This window comes from Lactuca virosa, chromosome 4 (genome assembly GCF_052849685.1).
Source record: "Lactuca virosa cultivar CGN04683 chromosome 4, Lactuca_virosa_CGN04683_v6, whole genome shotgun sequence".
Classification (NCBI taxonomy): domain Eukaryota; kingdom Viridiplantae; phylum Streptophyta; class Magnoliopsida; order Asterales; family Asteraceae; genus Lactuca; species Lactuca virosa.
The window spans coordinates 44,358,614-44,385,372 of record NC_136429.1 but is presented as its reverse complement, the minus strand read 5'-3'; the positions used below and the strand labels follow the sequence as shown (position 1 = coordinate 44,385,372).

Sequence of the window (26,759 nt, the reverse complement as noted above, 5' to 3'; positions counted from 1 at the left end):
AGCTTGCCCCACAATAAAAACCCCACTCTCCAAGCCCACTAAAATATCAGCTGGTTTAAGTGTTGATCTTCCTTCCAATAGGTCAATCAGATATATATTCAAATCAATACTATTTATCCAAAATCCTACATAATACTTTCATACCAATTGCATCAAATTCCGGATAATCTTTTCAAGAAGAGACAGATTTAGAAACTCAATTAAAGTGACGATAACATGTTCTTTATCGATGAGACGCGAGATCCAGAGAGGGTAAAAGACATATTTACCCTAATACGAACTGAAAAGAACGGAAACCTAGATTTGTTTATAAAAAATAAACTTTATATTGTTTTAATAATAATTTAATAATATATAAAACTAAAAATAGATTTTTACATTATATTACCATTTCGAAGTTGGGTCAAGCTCTTTTAATAAACGAGCCCAACCCTACACAAGCCCAAGTCAAGACTCAAGACTTTTTTTTTTTTTTTCTTTTTGGGGAAAGCCGACTCGCCGGAGGTTGTCTTCCTAAAAACATGCCTTCGGTTGCTGCCGTCGGTGACCTTATTTTATGGATGCAGTAACGTTTGGCATCATCGTCGGGATAATAATCCTCTTCTTTATTATTGTTTGTTTCATCACCATCGAAGGCACCTGCAAACGTCGTTCTTCTTGAAATCCAATGCCCCAAACCTAACACACTATTAATCTGGAAAACTCCCGAAAAAAACCTAACACGCTTTAAATTCTGGAAACCCCCCCAAAAAAACAGAACAAACCCTTCCCAGAATCCAATTCAACAAGCCGATAACAATGGCGCTTCGTCAATCTAAAAAGCAGATCTGTAGTTTACTTATCGTCTTGGTTTTGACGATTGGGTTTAATTTTGAAGCGAGTTTCGGGCAACAGTGTCAGCACTCTAGTGAGCCGGAGGTCCATGAATCTCATGAACATCATCATAACTGTGACCACTCGCATGACGACCACCATCATCATCATCAGTCGAATGACGATCATCATCATCATCATGATTTGGGGAGGAAAAAGCTGCCGGAAGAACTGGCGGAAGAGGACGATCTTAGGTTGGAATACGTTTCCCATCACGATCATAACCATGATCATCATCACGCTGGAGATTCAGAGCTATCTGGTGTTGGTAATGTTACGTTTTGAAAACCTAATTCATCCTTGCCTCTGTTTATTCACTCTCTGAAAATTTTGAAGATTAATGATAAATGTGAGCATTTTGTGTCAAACCCCATGATATATATTATGGTGCAATTTGAATTCTCGTCTCTATTGGCACTCCCAAGTAGCTTATGCTCTTCCACTTTGATAGGGCTTTGGATTCATGCCATGGGGTGCTCACTGTTGGTGAGCTTGGCTTCTCTTATTTGTCTGATTCTACTGCCATTGATATTCTGTGAGTTGCTTAACCATCGACTTCTTTTTCTTTCTATAATTTCGAATCGTTTTTCACTTAAACATTCCACAATTTCTCTGAATTCCTGCAGTTCAAGGAAAACCATCAAAGACATTTGTTGATTCACTTGCTGTATTTGGGGTTAGATTCTTCATCTCTCATTCTTTCTCTTACCCATGTTAGGTTTTCCATTGCTAAATCGTTCATCTCTCTATCCATTTGGCTTTTGCAGGCAGGAGCTATGCTTGGTGATGCTTTTCTTCATCAATTGCCACATGCATTTGGTATTGTAAAACATGAATTTGAAATTTAATCTAAAACTTTATACATTCTTGAGTATTAAATAGTTAAATAGTTAAATGTATTTATCAGGTGGTGGACATTCTCATTCACATGATAACCATACGGATGATGCCCATGATCATGATCATGATCATGATCATTCCCCTTCGCATTCCCATTCCATTGAAGATCTCTCAGTTGGATTATCCATTTTGTGTAAGTAATGATGTGTATGAAATACTTTCATCATATCTTGAAGGGTTCTTGATTCCCTTTGTTTGATTTTCCCATTTTCACTGCAGTTGGAATTGTTGTTTTTCTTCTTGTGGAAAAGATTGTGAGGTATGTTGAAGAAAGGTCAAGAGGAGTTAATTCATGGGGTCATCATCATCATCGTCATCATCATAAGAAGAATGAATCATTGGAACATGTCAATGATGATGATGACAAAAATACATCAGAAACAACATCTGATGAATCTTTAAAAACACAAACACAAGATGAATCATCTCTTCTTCGCAAGGTAACTATCTTTAATTACCGATCTTTATAAAAATATACAAATATTGTTGCTAAATCTTATATTCATATTTACTTTACAGAGAAACATTAGTACTAATGGTGACAAGATTGATGAAAAAGGACCAAAAAGTGATACAAATTCCATTACAGGGACTGAACCTGCACATTCATCAAGTCTTGTGTTTGGTTATCTTAATCTGTTCTCTGATGGTGTTGTATGTGCTTCTTACTTCTTAACTTCATATTTCTTAACCATTTGTTTTTTTTTTTTTTTAAATTTAAATAAATATTAATCCTTGAGCTAACAAAATAAAATGCAGCATAATTTCACAGATGGAATGGCTTTAGGAAGTGCTTTTCTTTTATACGGGTCTGTAGGTGGGTGGTCAAGAACACTTTTTCTTCTTGCACATGAACTTCCTCAAGAGGTATGAAAAGTGAAAAACTTTTTATTAAATCTATTTAATGAATTTATATATTATCATTAAAACAATTAATTATTGCAGATTGGTGATTTTGGGATCTTGGTGAGGTCTGGTTTTAGTGTTTTTAAAGCCCTGTTCTTTAATTTTCTCTCTGCATTGGTGGCACTAGCAGGAACTGCATTGGTTAGTTTTTTTTTATTAAAAGAATATCTTTTATTAAAATGATAAATAAAAATAAAAACTTTCTAACAATGACCAAATAATAGGCATTGTTATGGGGACAAGATCCAGGGCAATCATCTTTGATTGAGGTATGACTTCTTTTAATGACACTATAATTTTGATGAGCATTTATTGATATTATTATTATTATTATTAATAAGTGATGTTTTTATAAAATTAAAAAAATGAACAGGGATTTACAGCAGGTGGGTTTATATATATAGCAGTGGGGGTGATGGCAGAAATGAACAATGGAAGTTCTTCAATAAAAACTAGTGTGATACAGTTGACTTCTTTAGTAATGGGCATGTCTGTTGCCCTTTTTATTTCTCTTATTGAATGAATCAACAATTTTTTATATAAAAATTAGAGACCCTTTCTTGATCTGACAGATTTTTTTTATTGAAAGGTATGATTATAAATTATATATATGAGTATACATTTAGTGTATAGTACCATAATTGTTGCATATAAAAAGTAATATTTTGGTTTGTACAAAAAGGAAATATGATGACATGTTTATTACATGTAAGAAAGTTGCATTTTGGTTTGTCTCAAAGTTAATATTCTATTCCAAAATTTGGAATAAAATATTAAAATGTTCATATAGTTAAATACATCATACTCGAGATAAAGCAAAAAAAAAACATAGATGCTATAAGAGAGTAATTTTAAATAAAACAATATAAAATATTATTATGATTTAGAACTAATTGGTGAAGAATTTTGCATTGGTTTGAAACAAGCAAAAAATACATAGTTGTTTAAGTTTTTTTTTCTTTATAACATATTATATAATACACTAATAATATTAGTTTTAATCTACAAAATATTTTGTTTTTAATTCAATACGTGGATTTTTGACTAATGTTCAACTGTTAGTAGTTGACTAAGGTTAACTATTCATACAAGAGTCAAGTAATGAAGTTTGTCCTTAAATCAAAGGTTAAGATCTAAGATTAAGATGGTAACGAATTTTGGTTTTTGTCCATATTTAGATAGCTATGTTTTTCTTGTACACATAGTGGAAATTATAGGTAATATTACCCTATTATGAACAGGTCAAAAAAAATTTACTGGTAAAACGTGTACGAATAAAAACATGATTACCTAAATATAGATAAAAATCAAAAGTCTGTTACCCAAAAAACTATTATGGAATGTGTGCGATTTAGATGTCTTAATACTTAGTATGTTTCTGTGGGTGATGATGTTAGGTCGACTGACATGACCTAAACAGCATGACAATACTACATGACTGCATTGTATGATAGCACGGCGTGCCAACACTGTCTGACACCCACAAAAACATACTAACAACGTAAATAAATATATAAAAGTACACAAACCTCTAAAACGCACATAGTCTATGATAGTTATTTTTCTAATGAATTTTGGTTTTTGTCTACATTTAGGTAACTATTTTTTTTGTACACGTTTGACATATTCATAATAGAGTAATATATCAACGGTAATTACCAGTAATATTACCCTTTTTGATCAGGTCAAACAAGTTTACTGGTCAAAATACGGAAAAAATATAGTTACTTAAATGCAGACAAAAACCAAAGTTCATTACCTTTTTAGGTCGTTAACTCTTAAATCAATCAAATATTGGTAGTATTTATTTTAATTTATTATAGAAATAAATTATTGTTAAAATTTGTTAACTTTAGTGATTTAGATAATGGTGTTAAATATTTCCAAGTCTCATAAAATTTCTATCTACAAGATTTCTAGTTTTTTATTTTCTAACAAAATTTATAAGTTAATTTTCATTTTTGTTTCCAGTCTTACAAAACTCACTTAACTTAAGAATTTCATTACATATTAACCACTTTCTTCTTATTTTCCTTCTAATTCTTATTTTATACTTTTGTTATCTAAATATATTCTTAATTTATTTAGAATATTTAATAAAAGTATCTTATTTTTACAAATTATTTATAAAAAAACAAATCAAAAATAACTTCAAAGTTATACTAATCTCAAATATTATTGGTAATTGTTTCGAGTTAAATATGATGATTGTATATAAATTTGCTGTTTGCCATACTTAAATATTGGTATCTTATTATCAACCACCCCTATATTGTATATAGTATTCACACTTGTAACTTGGTGTATAAAATTGGTTGGATATTGAGTAGATATGAAATTTGTGTTATATTATAGCTCAAATGATATAATAGTAAATTGTTTTTGCTCCGCATGGTCTTCACGCGAATTTTATTTTATTTTTTTATTTTTTTATTTTTTCTTTTTTGTGTGTGTTAGAGAAGCATCTATAACGATTTAAATTATTGTTTTTTATAATATTTTTACTAATTTTAACTATTAATTAAATATATTTTCTTAAACATTTTTTAATAGTTTTTTTAAAATCTCCAACTAATTTATCATCATTAATTTAAAATGTTTTATAAAACCCTTCATTTAATTTGTCGTTTTTTAAACACATGTATTTTTTTTTAATATGAAATATTTTAATAAAAGAATATTAATAAACATTAGTTTTTAAATACAACTATATTGTACTAGTATCTTTATTTGAAATATATAAAATATGAAAAAAAAAATATTATGTTATAATTATAAAAGTAAAAAGAGCATTCAAATATTATGTATCATTATAAATTTAATATTTTATAAATAAAATAGTTTAAAATGTTTAATAAAGTAAATTAATTATAAAGAAATAATAAATAATATAATTCAAAAAAAAAAAAAAAAAAAAAAAAAAAAAACACCACTCCATTTGTGTTGAGTGGTCGACCAAACAGCAAAAGGTTACGGCTTGTCTACATTATGGCTTGGTCTTTCCCCGATTTTATAAAAACAAAGCCTATCCCCATGTTGGTAAACCCTTAAGCAGCAAAAAAGGGCCAACAAAAAAAAACCGTACACTAAAAGGCTCAAACAAATACCAAGAAATTATTGTTCAAAATCATCACATTCACAAATCAAAGTAAAAAAATGTTTAAAAAGTAGAGATCAAAAGTTGAACACAACCAAATCTTCACACCAATCAATTAGACCCCAACTAAAGATTGAAAAAGAGAGCGAATAGTATCCATATTCATAGCTCCCATATCTAATAGCGCATGATAATCTGCCTCAACAAGGTCCTCAAGATCCTGTGGCATTTCCTTCGTGCGACCAACCTGATAGTCCGCCAACTCCACATTAACAACATCCAATTGGTACTTGGCACATACTTCCCTTGCTACTCGCACCGCTCCCATCACCAAACAAGAATTTTTTTAACTTCCTCATACATGCCACAAAATGATCACACTAAAAAAACATATCACTTACCATCACTAAGCCTTTTCTCTTCGATCGGTTAGCATTGACTATAACATGTAGCAAAACATTGCTACCTATTTGTCACATATTGCTCTAGACTCTCAACCTGAATATATAACTCTTCATTATCCTTCACTCAAAGTTATTGAAACAGTAAATGTTATATAATGATGAGTGATAGCTAGGTTAGAATATTTATTTCCAAAGATGGATGAGTCATCCATCATTCCTACTCCACCATACCTCTCTTCTAGATTTGGGGGTTTGGGAGTATGTTTATGATTTATGTCATCTCATATCTTCATTTTAGTCCAATATGGCCCTTTGTTTTATTATGTATGGTGTATGTTACTTATAATACCTTTTTATTTAAATGTTAGATGTTTTAAGCTATATAAGATGTGGTTCTTCTCATCATGTAAGCATGCATATTGTAACTTTTTCTATTTTTTTCAAGTAGTATAATGTACATTAGATTATATCATTTGTTTTGTTTAATATAAAACATTAAACTTTGGCTTCACACCATTTGTTCCTTTATCTCACAACAAGAAAGCCCAATTGTTTTTAGAACTAATTTTAACCTTTAACAAGCAAACATTTGATCTTATTAGTTTCAAGAATAAATTAATTCTAACAAGTAGTATTAGAGAGAGGTTATTGTATGCCCAAATATATTCTAAGATTAGCCACATTTGAAGGTGAAGGTGATCAAAGAAATGGGAAGGAAGGTAGTGCTACGTTAAACTATCTGATGCTCATAAAGTTAGTGTGAGATGCAATTCAAAATGTAATAGTGGAGGAACGGAAAATCGTATGACTTTTGCAGTAATTTACCAAGCAATTCCAGATAACATATTTTTTACACCCTTGATTTGACATAAATCAAATTCATCATTAGACCCCTCCTGCTTTGACTTAAATAACCCATTTGGATTTGATATTTTTGTCTTTTTCTTGTTTTTTAGTTTTGTTTCTTTTGTCGTTTGTCTTTTGTTGTTTTATTATTATTATTATTATTATTATTATTATTATTTATTTATTTATGTTGTTTTGTTTAACAAAACTACAATATTGGTCCATGTGGTATTCAAAAAACTTTGGATGGATCCAAAAAAATTTTCATTGCATAGAAAGTCCAAAATCAAGGTTTTTCCGTATTTTTAATCCCTGGACAACTTGAAAAGACTATTTTACCTTTTTCATTTTATTTTTCTATTTTTTAAATCTATATTAATACATTTACAATTTAAAAGTAAAAAATAATCTACCCACTCATCCCCACCCGTAACCCATCCCCCTCTCTCTTTTTGACTTTCTCTTTCTCTCTCTCTCTCTCTCTCTCTCTCTCTCTCTCTCTCTCTCTCTCTCTCTCTCCATTGTTGTCTCCATCCATTTTCTGCACTTCAACCTGCAAAACTCTCCTCCGTTCCAGATGTGTGAGGATGAGAGACCATTCAAATTGAAACCAAAATCAAACTAACAAAAAAAACCCATAATGTAACATCCCAAAAATACAACCCAAAAAAATTTTGTTTTGAACATTACTAGAACCCTGAAATCAATCATCATATAATAAAACCACGAATCGCATGTCTCAAAATGTAAAAGCGAATGTATTAAATCCACTGATGTCAAAACATATCAAAAATATCCGAATAAAACTCCCAGGATAAACTGAAGCTGTGGTGTGTGCCATGCCATCATCCCGAGCTCTTCTCCTTACTAGCGGAAGTACCTGAAACCAAAAACTGAAACTGTAAGCACAAAGCTTAGTGAGCTCCCCCAAACTACCACATACCATACAATAGCATATAAAGCAACTATTGGGCCTTGCCCACTGCATCAGACCGAAGTCCGGAACTAACCAGGGCCTTGCCCTCTGCATCGGACTGAAGTCCGGAAACTGCATCGGACCGAAGTCCGGAACTAACCAGGGCCTTGCCCTCTGCATCGGACCGAAGTCCGGAAACTGCATCGGACCGAAGTCCGGAACTAACCAGGGCCTTGCCCTCTGCATCGGACCGAAGTCCGGAACTGACTGAACATAGCATAACATAATTATAACCACTAGCATAAACACATATACTGCATACTGCATCAGACCGAAGTCTGGGACACATAACACAAAACATGCTTGAATCACAAAGATATCAAGCACACTGAACTACTGCATCGGACCGAAGTCCGGAACTACTGCTAACTAAACGGACCGGCATTGTGGCCGTAGACCCGTTCCTACTGGAAGGAAACTCACCTCGTAACGCTAGTTGCTGAGATGCTAAATCTGAAACTATCTGACTGCTGCTCCGGAACTCCCCGGCTACAAATCCCATAAACACTAAATCAAATACTGATACTAATCTCAGGGTAAAATGACTATTTTACCCCTGGTCAAAGTCAACTTCCTGGTCAAAGTCAACTTTCAGTTGACCGGACTCGCCGAGTTGGGCCGCCAACTCGCCGAGTCCCTATCATCCTTTCTAATCCTCTACCCGCTTCTACACGTCGAGTTTGGCAAAGACTCGACGAGTTCTTCTTCGATACTAACATCGAGTCTAACTTCATCTGACTCGCCGAGTTGTATGAACAACTCGTCGAGTCTCCTTCATTATAAGAACACGTCCTGACTGTGACCCGCCGAGTTGTATGAACAACTCGCCGAGTCTGTTCTTGAGGCAAGAAGATTGCCTTGGACTCGCCGAGTCACGACGTGGACTCGCCGAGTCTCCTGCATGCCACTTCTATACAGTCGATTCTAGTCGGTCTCAATGCATCCATTTTATAGATCTGGGCTTCTAGGACTGGTTTTGCACGTAAAGTTTCCAACTTTACGTGCATGCACACGAGAATGGGGCTAAGACACCAAAATCACCCAACACTAAGCACTTAGGGTTTGGAACAAGGCTATATTTGCATAAAGGTAGCTATATTGAATTCCTAGAGCTCAATAACATCCAGATCTATGGTCTCCATCCTAAGGAGAGTTCAAATCTCGAGTTTGAATCATATAAAGCTCCAAAAGAGACATAAACAAGCATAAAAGAGGGTTTAATGGAAGAATAAGCAAGGTAATAACTTTATTACCAGAATATGAAACAGATGGAAGCTAGATTCTGGATCTCCTTTCTCTTCTATAGATCTTCTTTTCCTTCCTTCTCTTCTACAACTCCCAAGCTTTCACAAAACACTCAAGCTCAACAATGGGGACTAGGGTTTACAGAGAAATGCTCTAAAGGTGCTGGAGGCTGGGATGGGAGGCTATAATGACGTTTAAATAGGGTACAATCCCTGGGATTTAGGGTTTCATCCAAACTGGCGGACTCGCCGAGTCCGGAATATGGACTCGTCGAGTCGCCCGCTAAAAACGCGTGCAAATCCCGTCTCTACTCGACGAGTCGGGCTACTGACTCGTCGAGTACCTCTTAAGAAAGGAAAATACTATATTTAAATTACATACCAGAAATGGGGCGTTACAATTCCCCCCCACTTATCTTAGACTTCGTCCTCGAAGTCTGCTGCTACTGATTCTGAAAATAACTCCGGATAGTGCTCCCTCATCTCCTCCTCAGTCTCCCACGTCCACTCTGAACCCTTCCGGTGCTGCCACTGCACCTTCACTAACTGAACCACCTTGTTCCTCAAGGTCTTCGTCTTCCGATCTAAGATCGCAACTGGTCTCTCGATATAATTCAGGCTGCTATCAACCTGAATATCCTCCAATGGTACCACTGCTGACTCATCTACCAAACACTTCCGCAACTGAGAGACGTGGAAAGTGTTGTGGATCTGGCTAAGCTCTGCTGGAAGATCCAAACGGTAGGCAACCTGACCCACTCGGTCCAAAACCCTAAAGGGACCAATGAACCTGGGGCCCTGCTTGCCCCTCTTCCTGAACCTGATGACACCCTTCCAAGGTGACACTTTCAGGAGGACCATATTGCCCACCTGAAACTCCAAGTCCAAACGCCTCCTATCGGCGTAACTCTTCTGCCGACTCTGCGCAGTCTGCAGTCTGCTACGGACCTGCTGGATCAACTCTGTGGTCTTGAGCACCACCTCAGTGCTCCCGATGACCCTCTGACCGACCTCGCCCCAATAAATCGGGGTCCTACACTTACTCCCGTAAAGCATCTCGAAAGGAGGGCGATCAATATTGGCGTGGTAACTGTTGTTATACGAAAATTCCGCTAATGGAAGATACGTATCCCAACTGCCACCAAAATCTAGAACACATGCTCGAAGCATGTCCTCGAGAGTCTGAATCGTTCTCTCGCTCTGCCCGTCCGTCTGAGGGTGGAAAGCAGTGCTGAAGTGAAGACGAGTCCCCATCTCGTCATGAAACCGCTTCCAAAAACCGGACGTCTCGATCTGATACTGCTGATACAGGCACTCCATGTCGTGCCACTACCTCGCGCACATAAATACCGGCTAGCTTTTCGGCCGATATGCTCTCCTGAATCGGTATGAAATGCGCTCTCTTGGTCAGCCGATCCACTATGACCCAAATCGAATCAACTCCACTTGCGGTCCTGGGAAGCTTAGTGATGAAATCCATAGTGATATCCTCCCATTTCCACACGGGAATGTCTAACGGCTGCATCTTGCCGTGGGGCCTCTGATGTTCCGCCTTGACCTTCCTGCAGGTCAGGCATCTCTCCACATACCAAGCTACGTCCCGCTTCATGCAGGGCCACCAATAATCGGGTCGAAGATCTCTGTACATCTTCGTCACCCCTGGGTGGATGGAGAACCGAGACTTGTGGGCCTCATCCATCAGCACCTGCCGTACTCCTCCCCAGTACTGTACCCAAACTCTCCCATGAAGGGTAAGAAATCCTCGACTATCATAGTCAAAGGAAGATATTCGGCCAACAATCCTCTCACACTTCTGTCTCTCCTCCTTCAGGCCCTCAACTTGTGCCTCTCTAATCTGCTCCAACTATGGGGTAATCACTGTCATCCTCAGACAAATATCCCTGATCGGGGCAGCTACCGCCTTGCGGCTCAGGGCGTCGGCCACTACGTTGGCCTTGCCCGGATGATAAAGGATTACTCCCTCTGGCAGGGTAAGAATCGACGCCTCGCACAATCTCTGTCTGAGGGTCTCAAATGTTGCCTGCTGCTCAGGCCCCCAACGAAACATCACCGACTTCTTGGTCAGTCGGGTGAGTGGAACTGCTATCTTGGAGAAATCCTGGATGAATCTCCTATAGTACCCTGCCAAACCTAGGAAGCTCCGAATCTCAGATGGAGACTTCGGGACCTCCCACTGCATCACAACCTCTATATTGGCCGGATCGACTAATATACCCTTCTGGTTGATGAGGTGTCCCAGAAACTGCACCTCGCGCAACAAGAACTCACACTTGGAGAACTTTGCGAAAAGTCTCTCCCTCCTCAGTGTCTCTAGCACCTCTCTCAGGTGCTCCTCGTGCTGCTCCTGAGTCTTGGAGTAAACCAAGATGTCGTCAATAAACACTATCACAGACCGACCAAGCATCGGCCTGCATACTGTTGGGTTTTGAGCATTCTAACACTCCTATGGTGTACATGCAACCCTATAAACCTTGGGTCTATGTTTTCTCTCATATACATGCAAATATTAATTATTCCAAGGTTTCATCCTAACTAGCATATTATGAAGCACCTATACTACAAAGTTCTAGTTAGATGACATACCTTTTGATGTAGCTTGAAGTCTTCAAGCTTTAAGAGCTTAGCCCCAATAGTGTTGAAGCCTCAAATGGAATCACAAATCACCAAAACACCTTGGAAGAACTTGAGAGAATATGTATGCACACTAAAATCGGCCCATTCTTATTTTCACACACACTTGTGTCAATTTTGTGAGCCAAGGACTCCTTTATATATTATGGAGGATTAGGGTTACATTCATGTAAACCCTAATACCCATGACCTTTCATTTACATAGGATCCATGGGTTAAAAGCTCCATGGACCATCCATGAAAGCTTAGCCCAACCTAAATGAACTTGGCCCATTCCATATATATAAGAGTCCATATTTAATTAGTTCTTTTTGATCACTTAATTAATTCTAAATTAATTCTTGATCAATACTAATTAAATAATATGATTCCATATTAATATATTAGAACTTATAATATATTAATATAAATCATAAATATACTATTCTCAAAAGACTATCCATATAAATTGTGTCGGTGAAGTGCAACCCAAATGGACCATGCCGGGTCGGGTCAAGTACATACCAAATATAGTTATGGACTTAGACATTAATCCAACAGTCTCCCACTTGGATAAGTCTAAAACTATTATTGAGTATGACTTCAAAACCTAACTGGCAATCGTAGCTCTTAAAGCCGCTGTCGAACTCTGACCTTGTCAATGACTTGTCCATTAGATAAGGGATCATATATTCCTCCATTCTAGATATCATATGGACTGAGACATGGATTATAATCATTCTCTCTGTCCATTTGTTGTTTCCCGACTTTCGATTTATGATGACTGACTGATTGAACAAATCAAATCATTCCTGGCTTGGCCAAGCACTCACATGTGTCATCGCTAAATCATCGAGGGGCCCACGTATATCGCTTTTATCCCGAAGGTAAAAGGAATGGATAAACTTCGACTCATATGGCTTGTTCTACTACTTGTTGAATCATACACAAATGCACGTTTTATAACATCAAGTTACCAAATGCGTTTTCGTGCAATCAATGTATAACCAACTCATAGTAACAACTCATATCTCTAGGTTTTAAGAATATAAGATATTATCGTCTCATGATCACTCGTGATTAAATCCATGAAGTGATTCAAATGAGCGTGGGTTGAATCCAATACTCAGAACTTATGACCACTCATGAGTGTTGTAGCACCACTTTGTCCACCAACTTGCACCTCTACAAACCAACCCATGACAATCTTGATTCATATCTACTTCCAACATATGACCGACTGTGGATGGTTTGAATAACTTAATCATTCAGGAAGAGCGACTTAGTTATTCTGGAAGTCAAAACATGCAAACTGAAACACAAGAATAAATGAATCAAATATGGTATCAAACCCTATGAATATAAATAAACATTTTTATTTATCACCATACTGATTACTCATTATTCATTGTTTCGGTTTTATCAACTTTATACTTGAATTAAAAACACTAGTTGTCCCATGCTCCAAGCATCTACACTATGTTTTTCTTAAACAATAGCTTTGCCATACACCAAGTATGCACTCTATGTTTGTCTATGATCCTTACTTTGTGAAATAAATCAATTGAACATAATTTCAATGATTCTAATTTCACACTCCCAAATCCTTATCGAAAAATGTGAGAATTTCAAATTCCTATCATTTATCGAAATCTGTTTAGATTTTAAACTTATATGCACTGACCCTCCTGTAATGAATATGTACAAAGTCACAAAGACTTGTCAACAGTCATTATAAGGTATTCCAATGGAGATCAACTCCATGGAAACTAAGTCTCATATTCAAAGTACATTGCTTTGGACATGCTTCTTGCATTAAGTTTTCTAATCTTACACAGATAACTTCCACATATGGAGACAACTCCATATTCTCATTTTGACTATCACTTCTGAATAAGAGATGCCTCTTTTCAGAATATGTCAATATGGTCCTTCCAAAATTAGCACTATACTTCCAACTGTCCCTGAGCAACCAATCTTTGGTAACCTCAGATTGTCCTCGACAATTGCTTAATCATTTTACTCATATCCAATTCTAGACCTTTTCCCTTCTTAATGCCTCTGGGCATTTGGAAAAATTTAGAAATGACAAATAGTATAGCACATGCAATCGATCCTGTACCCAAAGCAAATGGTACACGATTCATGATGTCTCACATAAAGACATGATTCTAGACCAGTCTTTTGCTATAATATTTTTATTTGCCATGTTTTCAAAATTTGACTATGAAGAGGGATGCCTTAATCATAATCGAATTTTGAGAACGCAATATATAGAATCTCCTTAAGTTGAACCAATCCAACATGAAATTCATATATATATTCTTGACTAAAGATGATTAAGGTCTCAATCTAAGCCTTTAGAACTGAAATAAAGTATATCCTCTCCCTTAATTATAGCAAAACAACTTTTTCAATCCCTGCAGCCTCACGAATTGAAACTTTTGTTTTCTATAATTAACATTGCTAACTTGCAACACTAACAATAATTATCATGCTCCCACTAACATGATGATTATTAGCATAACACTTATGCTCCCACTAGCTTTGAGATGTACTCAGAAATCAGCTGGACTTCTAGAAATCAATACTTTATTGACTTTCTTACCAAATTTCAGATTTCTGATACGAGATGCTTTGATAAAACTTTATCAAAATCATACACCTTTCCTTAGATAGCATGCATGTGTGTCTAAACAATTTCAGAACTATGAAAAGGGATGCCGTAATCATAGTCTCAATTGTTTAGACCTTTTGCCATCTGCTTCAAATCTACTTGCTGGAAGTGTTTCCTCACCATCATTTTCATGAATCGGAGAGAAACCTTATGACCCTTAGATTTTATGGTGTATGTGTTCTTATCCATGTGAATCGTCAAAACCATAGTCACAAGACAAGGATAATGAAAAATCCAAACTCATATGGACTGAACTTATGCAATCTTAACTTCTTGCCACCTGGCAGTACAGGGCCTGCCATTGCTTCCAAGTTGTTATGCAACCAATTGAGAACTTTCAGAACTCCTATGCAAAGCCAACTTTAACTGGAATGGGCACAAAATATGTCAACACGATAGGTTATAAACCTCAAGTCGTGTGCTAGTGAAGAACCTCAGGTTTTATTCTTGATTAGTTCTTGAAATTCTTTTTAGGATCTTTAAGACTCCCACTATCCTCTTGACATATAAGACTATCTTGCCAAATATTCAAGAGATAGTGCAGATTCTTTTTCAAGACAAACACTTCACACAATTGGCCTTAGTTGGTCTTTGTTTTATCCAAAACATCACAACTTACCAATTTCAAATGTACAAGAGTAGGACACTTTTACTCTTACATTTGAAAAGTGTTTTAAACCTTTCTTTAAGATATGTCACTCAAGTTACAATCTTGGAGTATGACTCTAAGAATTGTTTTGGAACGAAGTATGACTCATCTTCCTGATCTAACCATTTCAACAATTCATGACTCCTCTTCTTAGTCATAATAATGCACTAAGATGACCTTTAGAGGACTAATTGTGATATGATTTCTAAATCATTAAGATGATCACAAACATGATACTAAAGTACTCTCCCATCTTTTCAGATTTGAGAAACTTTTATCTTTCTGCCTAATTTGATTCTTCCCATTTGTTCTGCCATACATTGAGACTTTTCCAATGTTTCAGAATTATACTTAAACTTGTAAGTATAAGCATATTTACTAAACTTTAGTAAATCAAATAGTCTTAACGAGCTTTGTGGTGGACATGACCAGTGCACAAGAATGTGTACTCGGTCCCTTTAGTCCTTCACTTGACTCACACATCCATGTGAACAAGTAATTAGTCTTGATTTTCCAATGCTTGAAAGATCTCATTCATCATACTATTCAACTTGCATGATTCCAAGTTTCGGTCCAATTGAAACTTGGGTGATGAGGAACTTTCCTGATTTGGTAAATTTAGACACTACCACAAATGAAAGAATCAAATCCATTTTCCAATATTGCTGTCAGTGGAATCATATAAGCAACAATTTTCCACAAATGTCATTGTAAGGATACTTCAAATAAATAAAAATAAACAATTTTTTTTTATTTTAAAACTTTGCGGAAAAACTTATCCTTACAATCCACATGGAAAATTGTTGTTATCTATTCCTTAGCAATATATCATAACTTCTTAAGCAACTGCTCAAAATTCTGATGCGATCGAAATCCACCTTCGCGATCAGAATTATAATATATTTCCTTTAAGATTTCTCTTTATTCTTTGATTCTTAAAACATCAACATGTGACCCAGTCACATCATGTAATGAGGATCTCAGAATAGAACTTAACAGAGTTAGATAATGGGCTCTACCTGATGTAGAGTCAAACTTATTGACTTTAACATCCTTAGGTAAATTTGGCAGCTTTGCAATCAACGCCCCTTCCTTTGGCAAAATAAACATATGGACCCTTTGGTAATGGGACTATCTCAGACTTAGCCTTTCTCTTTACCATTTGGTCAACCGGGTTGACTATGGCCAATCCCTTTCCATTGGGAAGAGAATGCTTTTTCTGGATTTCCAGTGTCACCATTGTCACTGTCCATAAAGTTTTTGGGAAGTTGATCTTCTAATCAAATTTGCTTTACTATCGTTCCAAATCATTGCTGATTCAGCAGCACCAAGCAAATAGATATGATCATTAAGGTTCATGTCATAGTCTGTTTCATAGTAGTCCCAAAGGAACTCACTATGTGACTTAGAAAGTGATTGAACATCCAACTTTCTCAAGACTTTGACACCCAACTCTCCCGGCTTGTCAATATGTGACTTCATCTCTAAGATGTGATCACACATAGACCTTGCTTGCCATTAGGGCTTGAGTGACCTTGAACTTGTGGGTTAGGGAGAATAATTGGAGGAGGTGGAGGAAGAGAAGTATGACTTCCATGAGCCAAACTCGGGAAGTCATATTCATTAGGAAAGCTTGGTTTGGGAAGATCATTGTTGTCTAAACCAGACATCAACAATGGGAGAAATTCACGTAAAGTTGATTTAAGTCCTTAATATAACACCCAATATGATATATTAAGGCTAGGACCCAACAAACTATTTTATAACTTGGAAGAGGGATGCCGTAATCCAAGCTATAAAATATTTGAAGGTAGGTGAATGACGATTCACCAATTTCCACCAAGATAAACGAAATGTATTATTAGGTTTTAATTGGTTTTGAAACTCCTAGATTCTTTTGAGATTCATTGAACTTTTCAATGGAATGTTTCAATCTCGAGTGTGCCCTTCAGGTTTTGTGACTGGGATGCCGAGGATCACAAAACAAGGTGTGAAGTAACCATGCAAATATACTTGGTACCCTTAATATTTACCCCTCAATCGATGTGCCGGTTAACCACACACGCTCCAACGATACTATGATAAACATTAAGTTACCCTTTGCCTACCTTGTTAAGTCCAGGTTAGTGTGCCGGTTAACCACACACGCTCCACTAACAGCTTAAACAAAGTGCAAAGTGTAATTTCATGGATTAGCACCTTATTCACATTTTCCTAAGTAACTAAGATTGGGAATTTATAAAAAGTTTAGTTACTTAGTATTTATCATTAATACTTTTAATGAAGGGAGAATTATAGTCCTTGTCCTACCTATTCGGCTAACGACCCTCCACCAGTCAAGGAAGCGGTGGGTGAGAGTGGACACCCATTAAACTGTCATTTTATAGGCAGTAACCTTATACCCCCTTTATAGACCGCCTTCGTGAATGAGGCCTACTAATGGTAAGACGACTTGCTCTTATACATATAATATATTAAACTTTTAATATTATAATAGTATAAGGGTGTATTTTACACATTTAAAATACTTGGTGGTTTAATCTATTAATTAAACTATACTCTTAATTTAATTAAATTTAAACCATGTCATTATGGAATTATTAATTCTCTTTTAATTAAACACTTTAATTATCTATTAATAAAGTCCATAAGAGTTAATTGAATTATTCAATAAAACATCATAATTCCAATTATTAAATACAAAATTAAAACCATTTAATTAATTGTTTAAGTTATGAACCCAAGAGTTTTAGAATTCAATTCTTTTTTTTTATCATAAAAAAAACTTTTTCCAAATTCCAAAACTTGAGGGCAAGTTTTGTAACTCTTGAAAACTTTTGGATTCCATAACTTATGGAGTTAAATACTTGTTTTATGATGAAACTTTTCATGTTCCATAGCTTAAGAACAAGTTATGAAATTCTTTAAAACATTAAGACCAAGTTTTGTAACTCTATAAAAAACTTTGAATCATTTTTTTTAAAAACCTTTTCATATCCATAACTTATGGAGGTTTCAAAAAACTCTTTAGATCAAACTTTTAAAACTAATAAAATAATCATATCATTTTATCTTTTACTAAATTTGACATAATTCAACTCATATAGCAAATGATTCAAATTTTACAAATAATTAGTTTTTCACAAAAACAAGTAATTATCTTAAAATTTGACAAACGTCATGTTTTTTTTTTCTTTTTTTTCCAACTTTGAAAATTAAACATTTTCATCAATATAACAGAAAACAACACATGGCTTTGATACCACTGTTGGGTTTTGAGCATTCTAACACTCCTATGGTGTACATGCAACCCTATAAACCTTGGATCTATGTTTTCTCTATTATACATGCAAATATTAATTATTCCAAGGTTTCATCCTAACTAGCATATTATGAAGCACCTATACTACAAAGTTCTAGTTAGATGACATACCTTTTGATGTAGCTTGATGTCTTCAAGCTTTAAGAGCTTAGCCCCAATAGTGTGGAAGCCTCAAATGGAATCACAAATCACCAAAACACCTTGGAAGAACTTGAGAGAATATGTATGCACACTAAAATCGGCCCACTCTTATTTTCACACACACTTATGTCAATTTTGTGAGCCAAGGACTCCTTTATATATTATGGAGGATTAGAGTTACATTCATATAAACCGTAATACCCATGACCTTTCATTTACATAGGATTCATGGGTTAAAAGCTCCATGGACCATCCATGAAAGCTTAGCCCAACCTAAATGAACTTGGCCCATTCCATATATATAAGAGTCCATATTTAATTAGTTCTTTTTGATCACTTAATTAATTCTAAATTAATTCTTGATCAATACTAATTAAATAATATGATTCCATATTAATATATTAGAACTTATAATATATTAATATAAATCATAAATATACTATTCTCAAAAGACTATCCATATAAATTGTGACGGTGAAGTGCAACCCAAATGGACCATGCCGGGTCGGGTCAAGTACATACCAAATATAGTTATGGACTTAGACATTAATCCAACACATACGCGGTTCATGAGATCCATGAACGCGGCTGGAGCATTGGTGATCCCAAACGACATCACCACAAACTCATAATGACCATAGCGGGTCCTAAAAGCGGTCTTCTGCACATCCTCATCCATGACCCGCATCTGGTGATATCCTGACCGAAGATCAATCTTGGAGAACCAAGATGCTCCCTGAAGCTGGTCGAACAAATCGTCTATCCTCGGGAGTGGGTAACGGTTCTTCACCGTTACCTTGTTCAGCTCCCGGTAATCTATGCACATACGGTGCGACCCATCCTTCTTCCTCACGAACAGGATCGGGGCTCCCCATGGTGAACTACTCGGCCTGATGAAACCCTTGTCTAGAAGCTCCTGCAGCTGCGTAGACAACTCCTGCATCTCTGGAGGAGCCAACCGATACGGTGCTTTGGCTATCGGAGCCGCACCCGGAACCAGGTCAATCCGAAACTCAACCTGTCTTTCCGGAGGTATCCCAGGTAAGTCCTCTGGGAATACGTCCGGATACTCTCGCACTACTGGTACTTCATCAACTGTCGCCTTACCCTTCTCCCGGGCATCTATAACACAGGCGATGTACCCCGCACAACCTTGCTGAACGTAGCGCCTCGCTCTCGCTGCTGAACAAAGGACTAGTCCGCGTTGTGGTCTCTCGCCCTGAATCACTAATTCTCCCCCACTGGGAGTGCGAACCCTTACTAACTGCAGCTCACAATCAATCACTGCCCCATTGGGGCTCAGCCAATCCATAACCACTATAACCTTATTCCCTCTCAGGGGAATAGGAACCAAGCCCACTGAAAACTGCTCATCAAATAACTGCAGCGAACACCCCTATGAACTCTCGCGACCCTGACGGTCCTGTCATCCGCTATCTCAACCTCGAGTGGACAATCCAGCTCCCCCAGAGCTCTACTAAACCTCTTGCTAAGCGCAAGTGAAACAAATGATCGGGTGGCCCCCGAATCAAACAATATTGTAGCTGAAATGTCGTTCACTAAGAACGACCCTATACGAAAACATATAACTATGAGAAACAAACAATATCAAATAAGAGACAAGAGGAAAAATACATACCCGTCACCACATCAGGAGTCGCTCGCGCCTCCTCTGCTGTCATCTGGAAAGCTCTACTCTTCGCCACTGGCGCCTCACCCCGACCCTGACGGCCGTCTGTGATCCTCAAAGTAGCAGGGGCAGGTGCCGCCACCTTCCCTGCTGCTGCCAAACTCGGACACTGGGACTTTTTATGTCCCCTCTGATTGCAATGGAAGCAAATCAGATCAACTGCTGAGGTGGTGGTGGTGGCTGTACAATCCCTACTCATGTGCCCGGTCCGACCGCACTTGTAGCAGCCGGAGATCCCTGGCTTGCATGCCCCATCGTGCAATCTCCCACACTTTCCACACCTACTGTGGCTCTGCTGTCCTCTGGATCTATGATCCGATACCTTGGGCTATTTGCCCGAACTCCCTGTGCCAGATGTCGCCTCTGGCTTCCTCTTCTTCTCCATCTCCAAATCTATCCCTCTCTCTCGAGCCCTCGCAATCATATCATCCAGCGTTTTACAGCTGCACCGGCTCACAAACTGGCGGATATCACTCCGCAACATCTCATGATAACGGGCCTTCTTCATTTCCTCATCAGCTTCGTACTGAGGAACGAGAAGAGCCCTCTCCCTGAACTTGGCGGTAATCTCCGTCACTGTCTCTGTAGTCTGGGTAAGATCCTGAAACTCCCTAGCTAACTGCTGCACCTCAATAACCGGTGCAAAATTGGCTCTGAACCTGGTAGTAAAATCAGCCCAGGTCATCGCATCAAGAGCTGCGTCATCTCCGACAACATGCTCAATCCCCTCCCACCAATCTCGTGCCCTGTCCTTCAGAAGACAGGATGCTAGTCTGACCTTGTCCCCCTCGGGACATCTGCTGGTGCGGAACGCATTGGCGACATCCGCCAACCACCTGGTACTCGCAATGGGGTCCCGTGCCCCATGGTAGTCTGGAGCTCCACAAGCTCGAAACTCCCTGAAGGTGAGTGTGCGCGACCCCATCATGGCCGCCACCTCAGCACGGAATGTGCTCAACCTCTCGTCCATCAGCTCTAAAATACCCTCCTTGATCGAACCGAAGATCATATGAGTCTGCTCAAGTATGGTGCGAGTAACCTCTGAAGAGAGGAACTCCCTGGTCTGCTCATCTAGATGCTCGGCCCCCGAGCCTGATCCTGATCCCTCGCCGGCTCCTGAACTGCCGACTGCTGGCCTAGGGCGTAAAACCACCATTCTGAAATCACATCATGATAAACGTCAGAAACACTGATATATCTCGAGGGATCGCTACTACTTACAAGTTCCCTGGTCTCATCTCGGCCTTCCTTGGTTCAAATACGGATCCTCTGCTTTCAGTAGTACGGGCCCATACTACCTTCCACATCTATCCGTACTCTCCTCAAGAACTGCCTTCACTCCACCAAGTCACTTCTACTGCTACTAATCTCTGCTACTCTCATCCTAGGCTTGCCCTAGGGAAATCTCTGACTCCACCCAACCCAGTCCTCAACTGCTGAAGGCCTCCTTGTAATGCCACTTAGCCATCACCTGAATACAATCACATGTGACGAGGCTCAGATAATCCTTCGAGTAAAAGACTCGTCCCTACAACGGTTAGACTCAAACAAGAGTTGCGCAATAGGGCCAAATCTAACACTCTGAGATTATTCAACCCTGATCACATGTGACGTGACGTATTCACCTAATGGCTAACTCCCATCACTTAGAGTCCCACAAAGCACAAAGCAAGCAGCATTCATACACAGGAAACTACTCAAGCAATTCTATCCTCATAACAAGAAACTGTACTAGCATACAATGCTAAGCTCATACTATCAGGCATAACCTAAACAGGCTATCCTACTACGGGCTACTCAATACTAGCATACAATTCTCATAAAGCTGAGACACATATAACAGGCACATAAGGCATCCTCCTAGATCCTTAGTCCTATTCTAGCATACTGTTCTACTGAAACTAAAACTGATAATCATAACATAAACTTGTATGGGTAATTTGGGAGTACTTACTTGAGCTCGGCTGATCGCATGCACCACACCCTTTTTCTCTTTTTCAAAAACTCTTTTCTTTTTAAGTTTTCTTTTTCAAAAATTCCTTCGAAAACATTCTTCTTTTGAAAATCTTTTTACCATTTCCTTAGTTTGAGTCCAGTCACACCCGAGGGTGTGCCTGAATCCCTCAAACCAAGGCTCTGATACCAACTTGTAACATCCCAAAAATACAACCCAAAAAAATTTTATTTTGAACATTACTAGAACCCTGAAATCAATCATCATAAAATAAAACCACGAATCGCATGTCTCAAAATGTAAAAGCAAATGTATTAAATCCATTGATGTCAAAACATATCAAAAATATCCGAATAAAACTCCCAGGATAAACTGAAGCTGTGGTGTGTGCCATGCCATCATCCCGAGCTCTTCTCCTTACCAGCGGAAGTATTTGAAACCAAAAACTGAAACTGTAAGCACAAAGCTTAGTAAGCTCCCCCAAACTACCACATACCATACAATAGCATATAAAGCAACTACTGGGCCTTGCCCACTGCATCGGACCGAAGTCCGGAAACTGCATCGGACCGAAGTCCGGAACTAACTAGGGCCTTGCCCTCTGCATCGGACCGAAGTCCGGAAACTGCATCGGACCGAAGTCTGGAACTAACCAGGGCCTTGCCCTCTGCATCGGACCGAAGTCCGGAAACTGCATCGGACCGAAGTCCGGAACTAACCAGGGCCTTGCCCTCTGCATCGGACCGAAGTCCGGAACTGACTGAACATAGCATAACATAATCATAACCACTAGCATAAACACATATACTGCATACTGCATCAGACCGAAGTCCGGGACACATAACACAAAACATGCTTGAATCACAAAGACATCAAGCACACTGAACTACTGCATCGGACCGAAGTCTGGAACTACTGCTAACTAAACGGACCGGCATTGTGGCCGTAGACCCGTTCCTACTGGAAGGAAACTTACCTCGTAACGCTGGCTGTTGAGATGCTAAATCTGAAACTGTCTGACTGCTGCTCCGGAACTCCTCGGCTAGAAATCCCATAAACACTAAATCAAATACTGATACTAATCTCAGGGTAAAATGACTATTTTACCCCTGGTCAAAATCAACTTCCTGGTCAAAGTCAACTTTCAGTTGACCGGACTCGCCGAGTTGGGCCGCCAACTCGCCGAGTCCCTATCATCCTTTCTAATCCTCTACCCGCTTCTACTCGTCGAGTTTGGCAAAGACTCGACGAGTTCTTCTTCGATACTAACATCGAGTCTAACTTCATCCGACTCGCCGAGTTGTATGAACAACTCGTCGAGTCTCCTTCATTATAAGAACACGTCCTGACTGTGACCCGCCGAGTTGTATGAACAACTCGTCGAGTCTGTTCTTGAGGCAAGAAGATTGCCTTGGACTCGCCGAGTCACGGCGTGGACTCGCCGAGTCTCCTGCATGCCACTTCTATACAGTCGATTCTAGTCGGTCTCAATGCATCCATTTCATATATCTGGGCTTCTAGGACTGGTTTTGCACGTAAAGTTTCCAACTTTACGTGCATGCACACGAGAATGGGGCTAAGACACCAAAATCACCCAACACTAAGCACTTAGGGTTTGGAATAAGGCTATATTTGCATAAAGGTAGCTATATTGAATTCCTAGAGCTCAATAACATCCAGATCTATGGTCTCCATCCTAAGGAGAGTTCAAATCTCGAGTTTGAATCATATAAAGCTCCAAAAGAGACATAAACAAGCATAAAAGAGGGTTTAATGGAAGAATAAGCAAGGTAATAACTTTATTACCAGAATATGAAACAGATGGAAGCTAGATTCTGGATCTCCTTTCTCTTCTATAGATCTTCTTTTCCTTCCTTCTCTTCTACAACTCCCAAGCTATCACAAAACACTCAAGCTCAACAATGGGGACTAGAGTTTACAGAGAAATGCTCTAAAGGTGCTGGAGGCTGGGATGGGAAGCTATAATGACGTTTAAATAGGGTACAATCCCTGGGATTTAGGGTTTCATCCAGACTGGCGGACTCGCCGAGTCCGGAATATGGACTCGTCGAGTCGCCCGCTAAAAACGCGTGCAAATCTCGTCTCTACTCGACGAGTCGGGCTACTGACTCGTCGAGTACCTCTTAAGAAAGGAAAATACTATATTTAAATTACATACCAGAAATGGGGCGTTACACATAATCATGTTCTTCACAACCACTGATCAAATATCAAAAAAAAAAACAAAAACAAAAACAAAAACAAAAAAAACACTTCACATTTAGATACACATACCTGCAACTCGATAAAAAAACAAAAAAAAACCATCATCCACTTTATCTCTTATGCAAACTAAAGAAATATAACAATCTTCATCTTCATTGGATAACCAGAAATTACAAAAACAAATACATCAACACTCATTTCATAACCATAAACAATAACACAAATGAAAAACAATACATTCGAAAACTCCATTCGACTAATCTGCATTACTTTCCATTTCAAAACTCACAAGAATCGATAAAAAAATCCTCATTCATCAACACAAAGAATTTTCAGATAAAAATTTGGGCATTTATAGCTCTTACATAGCTGATGCCAAAAAATTGAAATGAATTTATTGGGAAAATTTTAAAATCGATCCATTTGCAGATTCAGATGAAGAAGAAGATGCGTTGTTGAAAAGGATTTTAACACCTAGAAGTGCATCGCAAATGAAAATCATACCTTGTTTCTCTCTTATACATGAATCAAGACCTAGAACCCATCAAATTTCAATCAAAATTCCAAGAGACCAATCGGGATGAAGATAAAAAAACCCATAAGTGATTGTAAGACGACCATCGGGCTGAACTCTTCTTTTCTGACCAGACGAACATCAACAGTGGGGTTCTTGATAAGATTCGATTTTTTCTGAGGTTCCATCCCTGTCAGTTCCAATTCCTTGAAGATGAAGATGCTTCTCAGATGGTTTTCTTTTCTACATAGCAAGTATCGTTTTCAGCAGAATTCGATTTTCAACAACCAATATCAATTACAATTGATTATGTTTACTTAGCAAGCAATCGATTGTAATGAACCATCGATTTTCAGGAATAAATCGATTCTCACATGAAATTGGTTCATGAAAGAAGACAACTCAAATGATGACAAATATTCAATTGATTCTTAGCAATTAAATCGATTTATACCAGTGATGTGATATATATATATATATATATATATATATATATATATATATATATATATATATATATATATATATGGGGGAGAACGGTGGGTGGGGTGGGAGATAATTTTTTTCTTTTTTCTTTATTTTTTAATTAAAATAGTATTAAAATAATTATAAAAAATACAAAAAAGAAAATAAAATGGCATAATCGTCTTTTCAAGTTTTTTTGGACCAAAATCACGAAAATATTTCGATTTTGGATATTCCATGCAAGTGAGAATGTTTTTGGACCCCATCCAAAGTTTTTTTTAATACCACATGACCAATCTTGCAGTTTTGTCTTTTGTTTTTACTATATGTAATTTAGAAAACATTTTTTATATATAGTTGTTCGGACTATCTCTGTGTTTTTTTCTTGTCCCGTTTGTTCATGTGTTATTTTTTTCGGTCCGACTATCTCTGTATTAGTTTTTTCGTTTGGACTAACCATGTATTATTTATTTCGTTCAAACTAACAGTGTGTTATTTTTTTGAAAAAAATTACAAACAATTATATGTATGTTTGTGTGAGTTTTATTTAATGGCTATTAAAATCGCAACAAAATAATAAGACTAGATAATCTGAACGAAAAAATAACACATGGATAGTCTAAATGAAAAAAAAAATAACACAAGAGTAGTCCAAACGAAAAAATAACACAAGGAAAGTCGAAACAAAAAAAACATAGAGATAGTCGGAATGAAAAAAATAACACAACGATATTCCAAACGAAAAAAATAACATGAGGATAATCCGACCGAAAAAAACAACGCAAGGGTAGTTGGAACAAAAAATAACTCAAAGGTAGTTGGAACGAGAAATATAACACAAAGATAGTCTGAATGAAAAAATGACATATGAATAGTCTGAATGGAAAAATAACCCATGGAGAGTCGTAACAAAAAATAACACATTGATAATCTGAATGAAAAAATAACATATGAATAGTTCGAACGAAAATATTATAGTCTGAAAGAAAAAAAAAACAACACAAAAATAGTTCAATCGAACAAAAATATGTATTTTTAATGTTAATAATAATAGTAATATGTATTTATTAAAACTAGATAGGAACCCCCGCTTTGCGGGGGTCGGATTCGCCGCTAATATCAAAGAAAACCGACTGGAGACATTATGTAAAAGATGGTGTCATCGTTTATCAGTCGTTCGTGATGGAAGTAGGATGCTATAGTTGGTTGACTATAAAAGTATGATGCCTAAAAATGAAATAAAA

The 26,759-nt window shown here is 37.4% G+C and overlaps 1 protein-coding gene and 1 long non-coding RNA gene across 3 annotated transcripts; one reads left to right on the top strand and one right to left on the bottom strand.

Annotated features, from left to right (window-relative positions):
* Nucleotides 1–476: 476 nt before the first annotated feature.
* IAR1 (ZIP metal ion transporter family) lies at nucleotides 477–3,245 on the top strand. The gene is made up of 11 exons (XM_079041234.1): nucleotides 477–1,141; nucleotides 1,325–1,408; nucleotides 1,500–1,549; nucleotides 1,641–1,692; nucleotides 1,781–1,906; nucleotides 1,993–2,213; nucleotides 2,293–2,427; nucleotides 2,533–2,640; nucleotides 2,719–2,820; nucleotides 2,904–2,948; nucleotides 3,053–3,245. Exons 1-11 carry the CDS (start codon nucleotides 799–801, stop codon nucleotides 3,200–3,202), a joined length of 1,416 nt encoding a protein of 471 aa, XP_078897360.1. The 5' UTR covers nucleotides 477–798; the 3' UTR covers nucleotides 3,203–3,245.
* Nucleotides 3,246–7,754: 4,509 nt separating this feature from the next.
* LOC145109706 (uncharacterized) lies at nucleotides 7,755–25,500 on the bottom strand. 2 transcript variants are annotated; one of them, XR_013709160.1, is made up of 5 exons: nucleotides 25,041–25,500; nucleotides 24,490–24,530; nucleotides 24,117–24,206; nucleotides 23,287–23,352; nucleotides 7,755–7,906 (listed from the first exon to the last, which is right to left on the bottom strand). It is a non-coding gene; the product is annotated as an uncharacterized LOC145109706 (long non-coding RNA). The 2 variants fall into 2 exon arrangements; XR_013709159.1 differs by lacking the exon at nucleotides 7,755–7,906 and adding an exon at nucleotides 22,614–22,762.
* Nucleotides 25,501–26,759: the final 1,259 nt, after the last annotated feature.